The sequence below is a fragment of the Somniosus microcephalus genome, unplaced genomic scaffold, assembly GCF_052327205.1.
Source record: "Somniosus microcephalus isolate GS21.2 unplaced genomic scaffold, FLI_Smic_1.0 unresolved_chr1, whole genome shotgun sequence".
Taxonomy (NCBI): Eukaryota; Metazoa; Chordata; class Chondrichthyes; order Squaliformes; family Somniosidae; genus Somniosus; species Somniosus microcephalus.
The window spans coordinates 131463549-131476747 of record NW_028225179.1 but is presented as its reverse complement, the minus strand read 5'-3'; the positions used below and the strand labels follow the sequence as shown (position 1 = coordinate 131476747).

At 50.4% G+C, this 13199-nt stretch overlaps 1 protein-coding gene across 4 annotated transcripts; it reads left to right on the top strand.

Annotated features, from left to right (window-relative positions):
• Nucleotides 1-213: 213 nt before the first annotated feature.
• On the top strand, nucleotides 214-12474 carry LOC147095861 (RNA-binding protein 4B-like). Of its 4 annotated transcripts, XR_015074832.1 has the most exons (5): nucleotides 214-472; nucleotides 1979-2285; nucleotides 4815-5570; nucleotides 9690-10159; nucleotides 11810-12474. XR_015074832.1 is itself a non-coding variant. In XM_085974867.1 (4 exons), exons 1-3 carry the CDS (start codon nucleotides 368-370, stop codon nucleotides 5561-5563), a joined length of 1161 nt encoding a protein of 386 aa, XP_085830993.1. In that variant the 5' UTR covers nucleotides 214-367; the 3' UTR covers nucleotides 5564-5570; nucleotides 11810-12474. The 4 variants fall into 4 exon arrangements, 3 of the variants coding, with proteins under 3 accessions (XP_085830993.1, XP_085830991.1, XP_085830990.1); XM_085974867.1 differs by lacking the exon at nucleotides 9690-10159; XM_085974865.1 differs by having other exon boundaries at nucleotides 10068-12474.
• The last annotated feature ends 725 nt before the right edge of the window (nucleotides 12475-13199 follow it).

The following is a 13199-nucleotide window of genomic DNA, read 5'->3' as shown; positions in this document are numbered from 1 at the left end:
CGGGCGCCAATCAGCATCGAGCGTGACCCCCTGAAATAATTGACACCTGGCCCAGCCAATCAGCTGGAAGCGGCGTGTTCAGGCATCGTTCCGGCCGAGCGGCGCTGATTGACGTGAGCCAGCGCCAATCAGCGTCGAGCGTGACGCCCCCTCCCCCCCCGGCGGCGATTGCTAGCCAATGGAGAGGGAGCGGGTGGGTGGGTCTATCCGCCAGCGCCGGCCATTTGCAGCCGCCATTTTATGTCGCAGCCAGAGAGCGGCAGAGGGTGAGATTCATTCAGTGCAAGACTGCGTTCCCAGCCGCGGAAAAGGACAGTATTTAATCTCTCTTTTTATATATTGTTTGGAAGTGGAAGGAAAGAAAAAAATGGTTAAAATTTTCGTGGGCAACCTGCCGCGGCCGACGACCGCCGAGGAAATCCGGGCCCTGTTCGAGAAGTACGGAGAAGTGAGCGAGTGCGACCTGATCAAGGTAGGCCGGGGAGGGGTCAGGGCGGCCGTTACTAGGGACACCGTGGGCTGAGTGACACCAGGGGGCGGGTCAGAGGTTGTTACCAGGGGGAACAGAGGCTCTCAAGTGACTCTGTCCCAGAGAGGCTGGCCATTGCTATTCGACTGTGGGGGGCGTCATTCGATTACGTCCCACTGAGGCTGGCCATTGCTATTTGACTGGTGGTAGAGAGGGAAGCATCATTCGATTTTTATCTCACGCACACCCCATTGAGGCTGGCCATTGATACTTGATTGTGGGGGAGCATCATTCGATTTTTTTTTTATATCTCTCACACGCACACATTTTCCAGCTGTGGCCCTTGGATCAGGAGAGCGGGCGTGGGTCAGCGATTGTTACTGGCGAACCTCTTTTAGAGTCAGCAGTGGCTCAGTTGGTAGTACACGCACCTCTGAGTCAGAAGGTCATAGGTTCAGAGTCCCACGCCAGGGACTTGAGCACATAAAGCTAGGTTGACACTCTCAGTGCAGTGCTGAGAGAGTGCTGAACTGTCGGAGATGCCGCCTTTTGGATGAGACATTAAACCCAGTTCCCTGCTCTCAGCTGGACGTAGAAGATCCCGGGACACTATTTCGAAGAAGAGCAGGGGAGTTATCCCCGGTGTCCTGGCCAATATTTACATTGAAGTCTATTTTCCCATAGTAAGAAAGTACCCGTAAAGTGCCTTTCACGACCTCTGGGCGTTCCAAAGCGTTTTACAGCCAATTAAGTACTTTTTGAAGTGTAGTCACTGTTGTAATGTAACAAATGCAGCAGCCAATTTGTGCACACCAAGGCCCCGCAAAGGGCAATTAGATAATGACCAGAATTTTTTTTTTAATGATGTTGGTTGAGGGATAAAAAACAGGACCCCTCATCCACTTGAGGTTTAACGTTTCACCCAAAAGACGGCACATCTGACAGTGCAACACTCCCTCAGTACTGCACTGGGAGTGCCAGCCTGGATTTTGTGCTCAAGTTTCTGGAGTGAGACTTGAACCCACAACTTTCTGACTCTGAGGCGAGAGTGGCTACCGATTGAGCCACAGCTGAGACCAAATCCGGCGCACATTCTGCTGGCCTGGCTGTGTGATGAACTAATTTAACAGTAACACACACCAAGTCTCTCTCGCCATCCTGACTTGGAAGTATATCGGCGTTCCTTCATCATCGCTGGGTAAAAATCCTGGAACTCCCTCCCTCACAGCACTGTGGGAGCACCTTCACCGCACGGATTCCAGCGGTTCAAGAAGGTTCCACCTTCTCGAGGGCAACTCGGGATGGGCAATAAATGCTGGCAGCGACGCCTAGATTCCAGGAGTGACTACATTTTTTTAAAAAGCAGACACAGCCTGGGATCTTCCTGATCTCTGTGGCTCGGTTCCATATTGGAAGGATGTATATCCCCACAAAGTTGTTTGGTGTGGTTTTTAGTGTTTTAATTCCATTATCGAATGTTGCTGTCAATTATTTTGTTTTAAAAATCAGAACTATGGATTTGTGCATATGGACAACAAGGACGCAGCAAAGGAGGCGATCGAGAACCTGCACCACTACAAGCTGCATGGGGTCCCCATCAACGTGGAGGCCAGCAAGAGCATGACCAAATCCTCCACCAAGCTCCACGTGGGCAAAGTGAGCTCCAGCTGCACCAGCCAGGAGCTGCAGTCCATGTTCGAGGAGTACGGGACCGTCCTGGAGTGCGACATCATCAAAGATTACGCCTTCGTGCACATGGAGCGAGGGGAGGAAGCCATGCAGGCCATCAAAGGGCTGGATGGCATCGAGTTCAAAGGTGAAATTATTGGAGGGCAGCCGCTCCGAGTCATTGGGATTAACAACTGTTGAGGTGCCCGGTCTCACCGCCAATTGTGAGGCCGTGGGCCTGGCGCTCCATGTTGTTGGCGGTGCGAGGGCTCAGAGGTCATCAAGCCTGGACTCCCTTTAGTGCGGTTTCAAATTATTACGGGTGTTTCTTGGAGGCTGACGTAGTGGGTCAGACACTGTCCCTTCACTGCTACAAGCTGGGTTTAAATACTCCAGACAGAAGAGGTGATTCGCTCGCTCTCTCTGATGTGGGAAGTAGTGGCTCGGACATTATCCTTTCACCCCAGACCCAGGAGTTGATGGTCTCTTTTTAAGAATGAGAAAAAACCACCAAAGCTCACCCCTTTTAGTATTCTAACATTCTCCGAGAAGCATCCAACTCTTGTGGATGCTCCTGTTGATTATGTCTCTACTATCCTCTCTGGCTGGTCATTTCTCACCCCATTTTGTGAAGATGTTCTTTCTGGTATCTGATGGAATTCGGATGAGACGTTAAACTGAGGCCCCTTCTGCTCTCTCAGGTGGACATAAAAGATCCCATGGCACTATGGGAGTTATCCCCGGTGTTCTGGCCAATATTGATCCCTCAATCGACATCACTAAAAACAGATTATCTGCTCATTGTCACATTGCTGTTTGTGGGAGCTTGTTGTGAGCAAATTGGCTGCCGCATTTCCTACATTACAACAGTGACTACACTTCAAAAGTACCTCATTGGCTGTAAAGCGCTTTGGGACATCCGGTGGTCGTGAAAGGTGCTATATAAATGCAAGTCTGTCTTTTTTAAGTTGGTTTTAAGAAATATTAGCAGTAATGCTCAATAGCGGGTGTGGGAAATAGGGGAAAATGTCCCACATCTTTTATTTGGAACTATTATAACTGACTTGGAGGCTGAAATGTTGCCCGTGGTGACTTAAGCTTATGAATGAGGCCAAATTGGAAACCGGGCCAATGATGTTAACCATTAGCATTAATCCAACAGGAGGTGGACACTGGACACTGGACAGAGGTGGTAGCTGAAGTTCAGCTTGTACAAGTATAAAGTCGTGAGGTTAAATCTTTTTTTTTTTTTTAAAAGCTAGAATTTTGATTCCATATTGAATGTGCTTGAGGCAACAGCAGGAAAGATCTGTGAATTTTGGCAGTGAAGAAAGCAGATAAAATGCCGGGAAGTTGATCTTGGGATGTGATGTATGCCTAAGGAAGTGTTTAAGTTGCATCTGGCCTTGGTGCACCCGTATCTAGAGTAGCGTGTTGACTTTTTTTCCTATGTTCCAGCAAATATGTAGCATTATCGGAAAAGAGAGGTACGAGGCTGACTACTGAACTTGGGAGGGTGGGATTACAACAAGGAAACATTGTCCACCTTGGGACTGAACTACCTGGTGAAGAGCGGGATAATGGTGAGGGAGGGGAGTTGCTGGTGGTCTTTTAAGATTAAGAATATGGAATTTAAATGCAGAAAAGGGTAAAGAGACAGCAGATTAAAGGTAAGAATGTCAATGGAAAATAAATTTAAAAATTTTTTTTTCATTAAGAAGGAGATAGAAATGTGGACCAGATCACCAGCAGGGTGGGAGAGCAGATATCGTCCCTCAACCTCAGCAAAAAACATAAAATCAACAATTATCTCTCTTAGAGCAGAGTCCTTTTATATCGCACTCGTAGTTCCTCTTGATATTCACTGTTGAAATGAAAGATACGAGTATCCAGTTCAGATTGCAAGGGTGATACGACTGTTACCCCCTGAATTCTGCTCTCTGACAGTACAGGCACACCCTTAAATATAAGTCGTTCAGACCACTTACGAGAGTGACAGGCATGGTTGTAATTCAGAAATTATCTGAGGAAGACCCTCCACTTGTAACACTAACCTCTCCCCTCCACCTCTGTACATCCTCATTCCCCCTCCACCGTCCCCAGTACTGTCGCTGGGATTTAAATATGGTGCCTTGATGATCAGTGAGATGTACATACTGTGTCCAGTCGAACTGTTTTATATTTAAAAAAAAAAATTTTTAAACACCGAGCGGTATCGTTCTAGATTGGGTCCGTCCACACTTGGGTTACAAGAGTATTTGGAGCTGTATAAAAAGAAAGAATTGCATTTCTATAGCACCTTTCACAACCTCAGGATGGTCCAAAGCGCTTTACAGCTTTTAAAGTTTAGTACTTTTGAAGTGTAATCACTGTTGTAATGTAGGAAATGCGGCAGCCTATTGCGCACAGCAAGTCCCCACAAACGGTGATGAGATAATGACCAGATAAATCTACCAATTTTTTCTCTTCAAGTATTTATCCAATTCCCTTTTGAAATTACTATTAAATCTGCTTCCACCGCCCTTTCAGGCAGCACATTCCAGATCACAACAACTCACTCAGTTAAAAAGAAATTCTCCTAATTTTCCCCAGCCTCTGGTTCTTTTACCAATGATCTTAAATCTGTGTCCTCTCGTTAACTGGGAATATTCTTTTGTATCTCCCTTTATTACTAAAGGCAAACGGATGCACGTTGAACTGTCCAAGAGCCGGCTGCGGATACAGCCCGGGATGGGCGAGAAGAACACCTGCTTCCGGTGCGGCAAAGACGGGCACTGGTCCAAAGAATGCCCGACGGACCACCAAGAGCTGGGCGTCGGCTACGCCCCCGACTACCTTGACCCCTACGCTGTCGCCTCCCGCTACGGGGAGCAGTCCTTCTACGACAGCCGCTACGTCGACTACTATGAGAAGTACCGGGCGGGAGCCTACGGTGCGGTGGGGACCCCTTACCCCGACCGCTGGGGCACTTCCTATAGCTCTGCCATGAGGGAGCGCATGCCTAAAGCCTTGGAGGCCTACAGCCAAAGCGCCATCTCCCAGCCCCCGACCTATTACACCCGTGACCGCAGCCCCCTCCGGCGGGCGCCCACCGCAACAACCATCACCGACTACGCCGCCGCCGCCACCGAGTATGCTGCCGCCGCCGCTGCCAACAACTATGCCGCTGCCGCCGCCACCGACTACGCTGCCGCCGCTGCCAGCTACGCCCAGGACTACGCCAGCGCCAACTACACCACAGCCGCCACCACTACCGCCACTGACTACACCAGCGGCAGCTATACCAGCGCCAACTATACCTCCGCCGACTACGCCAGCACTTACGGGTACGAGTACACAAATACCATGACCAACAGTGCCGCGTACACCGCGACAGGTACGACGACCGAAACCTATGTGGAGCAGACGCAGTACTCGGCTTACTAACTGAAAGGTGAGTGAGAGTCGTCTAGGTCCTTTTTAAAACTAATATATTTATATATAGCTTTGCTGCACTTTTTGCAGTCTTGTATTGGAATTACAATCGGGTGACTTACAGATTCCGTGAATCGGTTTTGCCTTTTCCTCTCTGTATTTATTGTGTTGACTTAAGGTTCCAGCTCCGCGCGGTGGTGCAGTGTTTCCTAGCAGGTCCTCGGAACGCCATCCCCATGTGTGCGCGCGTGTTTTTTTTTGTATTTTTTTTGAACTGCTTCTGTCGTTTTTACGGTGTTGAGAATCGAAGCTCGCGCGGTGTTGGTGCCTGCTTTCTCGTCCTCAGGTCCTCTCCATGCACAAATGGGTCTTTTCCTTCCGCTGCCTACCTGACTAGGAGGGAGAGGAGAGGGCGAGCCGTGTGGGGTGGGGGGCTTCCCCCGCCCCCACCACATCTACACTGTTGGATCGTGCTCTTCCTTTGACAACGTGCCTGTACGTACAGCACCTCCCAACGGCCTGGCTTCGGTTCCGATTTCTTCCCCGGGTAAATTTGCGTCCTGTTTTGGTAGGTTGCCGCCTTCCGTCTTTAATAAAAAATAAAAAAAAATAAAAGATCGGCTTTTCTCGCTGTTTGCGGTTTGTTGACTGCGCGGCCTGTGTCCACGTCGCGGGGCGAGTTGCGTCTAGTTTATGCGGCGGCGCCAATCTCGAGCCAGTTTGAGTGGGGCCGCCGGGGAATGCAGCAAGATCTCTGACCTCTGACCCCCCCCCTCCCAAAATACCCCCCACTGCCTTTCTGGAGGCGGATGCCGGAAGTGCACGACAGCGCAATTGGCGTCTTGGAAAGAGAAAGACGGGTTCCCGCTGGGATCCAGGATCTCCGTCCCATGATCAAGGATCTCCACCCCAAACAAAACCAGTCTTTTCCTTATTTCTGATGCCGACTTGGCCTGCTGTGTAATTCCAGCATTTGTATTGATTTCATTTACAGCCCCAGTGTGTGAGACACAGAGGCGGCCATAGTATCTAGTTCCGTGCATATCCTGACTAGAGTTTGGGTGTAGGATTTCCCCCCCCCCCCCCCCCCCCTCCTCCCTTCATCCCTACCTGCTGTCGGCGCACAGTTGCTTATCGCAGCTGTGTCGCTTGCACTTTTCTGCACAACTGGAGTCATTGCACCACAGCACCCAACTCCTAATGGACAGGACCACCCTCCTCCCCACATCCCCTGTCCAATGTGTGCCACCGCTAATCTTCGAGAGAGAGGGGGATTCCCAACGGTCAGAGGAGAGTAGGAGGGAATTGCTCTAGCCATAAGAACATCCAGAATTAGGAGCAGGAGTCGGCCATACGGCCCTTGAGCCTGCTCCGCCATTCAATAAGATCGTGGCTGATCTTCCACCTTGGCTCCACTTGCCTGCCCCATCCCCACATCCCTTGATTCCCTTAGTGCCCAAGAATCTCTCGCTCTCAGTCTTGAATATACTCAACCACTGAGCATCCACAGCTCTGAGGGTTCTGAACATTTGGAATTCTCTCGAAAGAAAGGCTTGCATTTCTGTAGCGCCTTTCACGACCACCAGACATCTCAAAGCGCTTTACAGCCAATGAAGTACTTTTAACATAGAAACAAAGACGATAGGAGCAGGAATAGGCCATTCGGCCCCTCGAGCCCGCTCCGCCATTCCATGTGATCATGGTTGATCATCCAAACTCAGTACCCGGTCCCTGCTTTCTCCCCATATCCCTTTAGCCTTAAGAAATATATCTAACTCCTTCTTGAATATATTTAATGAATTGGCCTCTACTGCCTTCTGTGGTAGAGAATTCCACAGGTTCACCACTCTCTGGGTGAAGAAATTCCTCCTCCTCTCTGTCCTAAATGGCCTACCCCTTATCCTTAAACTGTGACCCCTGGTTCTGGACTCCCCAACCATCAGGAACATCCTTCCTGCATCTAGTCTGTCCAGTCCTGTTAGAATGTTATAAGTTTCAATGAGATCCCCTCATTCTTCTAAACTCCAGTGAGTATAAGCCCAGTCGACCCAATCTCTCCTCATACGTCATTCCTGCCATCCCAGGTATCAGTCTGGTGAATCTTCGCTGCACTCCCTCCATGGCAAGAACATCCCTCCTCAGATAAGGCGACCAAAACTGCACACACTACTTTTGGAGTGTAGTCACTGTTGTACCCCAGAGTGAAGAAATTTCTCCTTGTCTCGGTCCTAAATGGCCGACCCCTTATCCTGAGACTATGACCCCATAGTTCTCGACTCTCCAGCCAGGGAAACAACTTCTCAGCATCTACCCTGTCAAGCCCTCTAAGAATTTTATACAATCTGACCAGGCTTGGGTGAGAGGAATGAGGAAGTGAATGACATCACTTTAGAATCACACAGCACAGAGGGAGGCCACTCAGCCCATTGGGTCTGTGGCAGAGCTATCCAATTCGTCCTACTCCCCTACCCCTTCCTCCAAGTATTTATCCAACTCTCTTTTGAAAGTTACTATTGAATCTGCTTCCATTGCCCTTTCAGGCAGTGCATCCCAGATCAGAACAACTCGCTGCGTTTATATATAAAAAAATAAAAATAAAAAAGTTCTTTTCCCCTGGTTCCTTTGCCAATTACCTTACATTGTTACGACTTTGAAGCCTTTATCTTCATCGCATCATGGCTCCAACCAGCCGAAGGCAGTGAGCTGTGAGAAGTGGGAGTTAGGCGAGTCCAGGTGAGATGGGGGAAACCGTTGAGCAGATTCTACCCACTGTATGTGGATTGTGATGCCGGACCAGCATTGCCATTGAGCGGGCTGACTGGGATTCTTGCCTCTGAGAGGGCGAGTCCAGCCTCCGTGTAGCTGCCCGCCGACCATCGCTCCGAGCTGATCGATCCACCGCGATCTTTGGCCTCGAGCATCTCGTTTCCTTCCAGCTTCTGAAAGCCAGGCTGGATTCTGGTGTGCTATTGTGCGGTGGGAGTCAGCCGGCTGTGGTCGGAGCTCGCCCTCGGATCTGAATCTTAAGCTGTCCGTTTGGTGGGTGCTTAGACACAAGTGACTCATTTTGACCAATCCAGTGCTGTGCCGACATTTTAAACACTGCCGGCCGCCGTACTGTCCTCTATCCTACGGGTTCACAGTTACATTTGTTCTGCCTCTTGTATGTTCCAGGTTGGGTTGCGTGTGTGCGTGTGCCTTTTAGAATGAATCAACAAGATTTATATGACTCTGATTACGTGTAGTCAACACTTTGTTGTTGTTCCCCTAACCTTTTTCTTCTCTCCTGAAGGTACTCATTCCTGTATGAGTACACGTCGACAGGCACCTTTCCAGTCCCCAACTGACCCATTTTACACACAGCAGCCTAGACAAGGAGTTCATGGTACGCTCTTTGACCACGTGGGCTATCACTGGCAAGCTCAGTCCCGTCCCTACCTACACACACTCCAGCAGGGCTCACTAAATAGGGTTGTCGGATCGGGAGCTGTGCTCGATTGTCCTTTTCTCTACGCCCTCACCTCCCACCCCCAGCCCAGCCCAGCAGGGCTGAAACCAGTTGCAGCGCTCCCAAGTGCTGCTGCGACAGCACAGACCCCAGGATTGAACCCCTGGAACCGCGCCCTTCTGTAGGACTGCGTATCGCCCCGGGCAGCACGTTTGCACACACAGCCAGCGCGGGGGCGGGGTAGCTCTCGGTTTTTTTGTCTTTTTAAAAGGTGGTTTTGTCCACCACCTTCCCTCGCCGGCCATTATGCGCACTGCTGGAGCTGATAAAACTTTAAGACAAGCGGTGGAGAAACGTGTTGCGTGTGCATAGGCATTTCGGACCGCAGAACGAGGCCATTCGGGCCATCGTGCCTGTGCCGAGCATGCAATGGCATTTTTTTTCTGCCCCTTTCGTTTCTTCGCGCCGAGCGGTGAAGAGATGTATTGCGTGCATGGCTAAGATCATAGGCATTTCTTCAAGTGTTTCAATCCCCTGGTTAAATGTCGCGATTTTACCTGCTTTCGACGGTCATTCGCGCCAATGTATTTCCGTGCTCTGATGGCCCTTTACACGGGGGGGGAGAGAGAGGGAACAAATATACTTCTAACCTTTCCCACCCCACCCCCGCCTTCCCCTTTGTGCTTCTAGCAATAATCCTAAATTAGTACCCACTCCCTGCCGATCTCGAGGCAAGCTGCCCCGAAAGCGTATGGAAAGCATCCGAAAGTTCCCGGTCCTTTCTCCCCGCTCAGCGATGCAGCAGGAGGGAACAGGCATCGACGGAAGCAGAGGCCAGGAGCGTGCGATCTGCATGAGCTGTTACAAAGGCCAGTTGCATCGAGTGCAGAGCACTGCCGGTGGTGCCGAGATGAATAATGAGCGTCGACGCATTTAATGTCTGACGGTGTTACTGACGGTTTTGTGTGTGTGTGTATTTTTTTTTTTTAAAACACATTGAAGCTCGCGGAGATTGTAGGTTTGCTGAATGAACTGAAATGCTGTGTCGTCTCCCCTCCTCTTTAACAGTTTTGTGCCTGTTGGAAAGTCAGCTCCTGTTCCCACCATCGGAGCCAGTGGAAAGTAGCAACTCTCAGACTAGCTTCAGGTTGCATTTTGTGGTAACTGGCGCAGCAACTGTTTCTCTCGTCCGTTTTCTTTTTGTTTCTGTTGGAACTGTTCCACTTTACTCCCTCCCTCCCCCTGCCCGCCCCCACCTCTCCCGACTCTCACTGGGATGCGGTTCCAACCGGACGCCCGTCCCGAGTGGCCCTTTCCTGTTTTTATTTTTCTGTTCAGCGAGTGTCGGCAGCGCGGAGCGACGCGGCGCGGGTCAAGTGCGTGATCTCTCGACACACGTGTACGTACGCGCGCGCGGGCACACGCAAGCTTCTCCTCCCCTCCTTCCTCCCAGGTCTCGGGCCTAATACAGCGGAGAGGCGTCGAGCACAGGGAAAATCCCGGGGCGTGCTGACAACACGGCCGCCAATTTAACTTCCTGCTCTTGTCCACTTCCCAGTCACCATTTCCGCCACCGGCTGAGGCTCGCGAGATGGAAGTGCAGATAGTGTGCGGAAACAGAATGTTACCTGCTCCACCAAAAACAGAAATTAAACTGACTGCCGTGTCATCGCAATCTAAGGAGGACTCCAGTGGGAGGCTGCCATGTTGTTGGCTTTTGGAACGCAGTTCCACACAATCTTGCGTTTTATATAGCGCCTTTAATGTTGCCAATCAAAATTTGACACTGAGCCACATTATGGAGTTATTGGGACACGACCAAAAGCTTGTTCAAAGAGGTAGGTTTTAAGGAGCAACTTAAAGGAGGAGAGAGAGAGGCGGAGAGGTTTCGGCAGGGAATTCCAGAGCTTGGGGCCGAGGCAGATGAAGGCACGGCCGCCAATGGTGGGGCGATGAAAATCAGAGATGCACAAGAGGCCAGAATTGGAGGAGCGCAGAGATCCCGGAGGGTTGTGGGGCTGGAGGAGATTAGAGATACGGAGGGGCGAGGCCATGGAGGGATTTTGAACACCAGGATGCGACGTTGATGAGGCATTGCAGGACCGGGAGCCGATGTAGGTCAGCGAGCACAGGGGTGATAGGTGACCGGGACTCGGTGCAGGTTAGGATACGGGCAGCCGAGTTTTGGACGAGCTTGAGCTTACAGCGTGTGGGAAGCCGGCCAGGAGAGTGTTGGGACAGTCAGTTCCGGAGGTAACAAAGGCGCTCTCCAGTACCTTGCTCAGTTGCCTGTGACCCTGGCCAGTGAGCGCGCTCCAGGATTATTCCCAGTCGTGTTGAATCGCGTCTTCACCAGGCGCACATCTCCAGCAGCGGTCATTGGCTAAGTGATCAGGAGCAGGAACCCTGACTGGATTTTCCCCTCTCTAATCTTGGTGACCCAGAGATGGATTGCAGGCCCCCCCACCCCAAATGGTTGGCCCCTGGCCTGTAAATGCTAACTGATCCTGGGCAACTTCTCTGCCTGGCTCCTCTGTACCATGCTGAAACCGAGCCACCACAGGGACTCTTGAGGGGTGAGGGGGGAATCAAACAACATTCAATCATTCTTCTACCATCTCTCTTTCCCCTCCTCCTCCACCCCAAACCCCAAAACCAGGTCTCATTACCTTTTTTTAAACGTGTCGGGCACAGTATTAAAAGTGGCAGTGATTGTTGCCCGAAATGCTCGCTCTGGCGAGCTGTGTGCGTACTCCGCCTATGGCGATCAGCGTGTCTTTGAACAGTTTGTGATGTGCTTCCTTTCACAGGTTTGGTAATACCCGTTGACGAGAACCGCGGTTCCCCATGGTACACACACAAACTCGGGTCGTACGTTGTGCGGATTACTCTCACCGTCGGGATTTAGCGCGGAGGACACCAGGGAAAATACTATCTATATACCTAAATATTGGTGTTTCTTTTTTTTAATGCTAGCTGCAAAAATTGATTTTTTTTTTCCATTTCCCAAGATGATCTGTGACGGTTTTGCTTTTTTTTTGACGTTTAATATGTTGCTTTTTTTAATTAAAAAAAACAAGTAACATTTTTTTTTTTTTTTGTGTTACTGGTAACTGTTCTGTGATGGTTGGGCTCTCTGTCTGGCGTGGAGTTACCCTCAAGTTTCCACGTGAACCTGGCCATAATCCAGCCGCCCTTCCTTGTACTATCCTGCAATAAATGACGAGCGTTTGACCTGCCACCGAGTCCATGTAGAACATTTTTTACGGCCAGTCTTATTTTGTAGGGGAGTGTGCGGCAGTTTCATTGGACAGAAAAAGGGGGTCATGACCCTTCTGACCCAGAGGTAATCACTGAGCCCAGCTGACGCTCGTAACAGTTTAATGTACCGGTCATGTTGACAGTAGTGCATCTGTTTTCCTCTGCTGATTCTCTTCCATGTAAATTTTCTTACAATAAATTGAGCTCCACAATCTTGTCAGCTTGATGTTGTTTTTCACAGAATCACAGAAACCTCACAGTGCAGATAGAGGCCATTTCGGCCCATCGAGCCTGCACCGACACATATCCCACCCGATCCCCGTAACCCCTACACCGACACATATCCCACCCTATCCCCGTAACCCCACGTATTTAATCTCCCTAACACTAAGGGTCAATTTATCATAGCCAATCAACCTAACCCGCACATCTTTGGACTGTGGGAGGAAACCGGAGCACCCGGAGAAAACCCACGCAAACACGGGGAGAATGTGCAAACTCCACACAGACAGTCGCCCGAGGCCAGATTCGAACCCGGGTCTCTGGTGCTGTGAGGCAACAGTGCTAACCACTATGCCACCGTGCTCTCTGTTTTGGCTCCAGGGTGATCAGAAAATGCCTATTTGTCTTCAGCTGCCGGGTGACATTGCGTTGGGGAAATGGGCACAAGACCTGTATAGGAACAGGAGGCGGCCATTCAGCCCCTCGAGCCTATTCTGATGTTCAGTTAGAGCATAGCTGGTCTTTACCTTAATTCCATTTACCCGCCTTGGTTCCATATCCCTTCATACCCTTGCCTAACAAAAATCTCAATCGCAGTTTTCAATTGACAACCGCGCCCACCCCCCCTCCAGCCTCAGCAGCTTTTTGAGGAGCGAGTTCCAGATTTCCACTACCCTTTGTGTGAAGAAGTGATCCCTGGCACCACCCCTGAACGGC

What these genes read in the sequence shown, in the direction of transcription:
- LOC147095861 (XM_085974867.1), top strand. Translation starts at nt 368, where the DNA reads ATGGTTAAAATTTTCGTGGGCAACCTGCCGCGGCCGACGACCGCCGAG. An exon ending in GCGAGTGCGACCTGATCAAG is followed by an intron (nt 473 to 1,978) that starts GTAGGCCGGGGA and finishes TTTAAAAATCAG; the next exon opens with AACTATGGATTTGTGCATAT. An exon ending in GGATGGCATCGAGTTCAAAG is followed by an intron (nt 2,286 to 4,814) that starts GTGAAATTATTG and finishes TTATTACTAAAG; the next exon opens with GCAAACGGATGCACGTTGAA.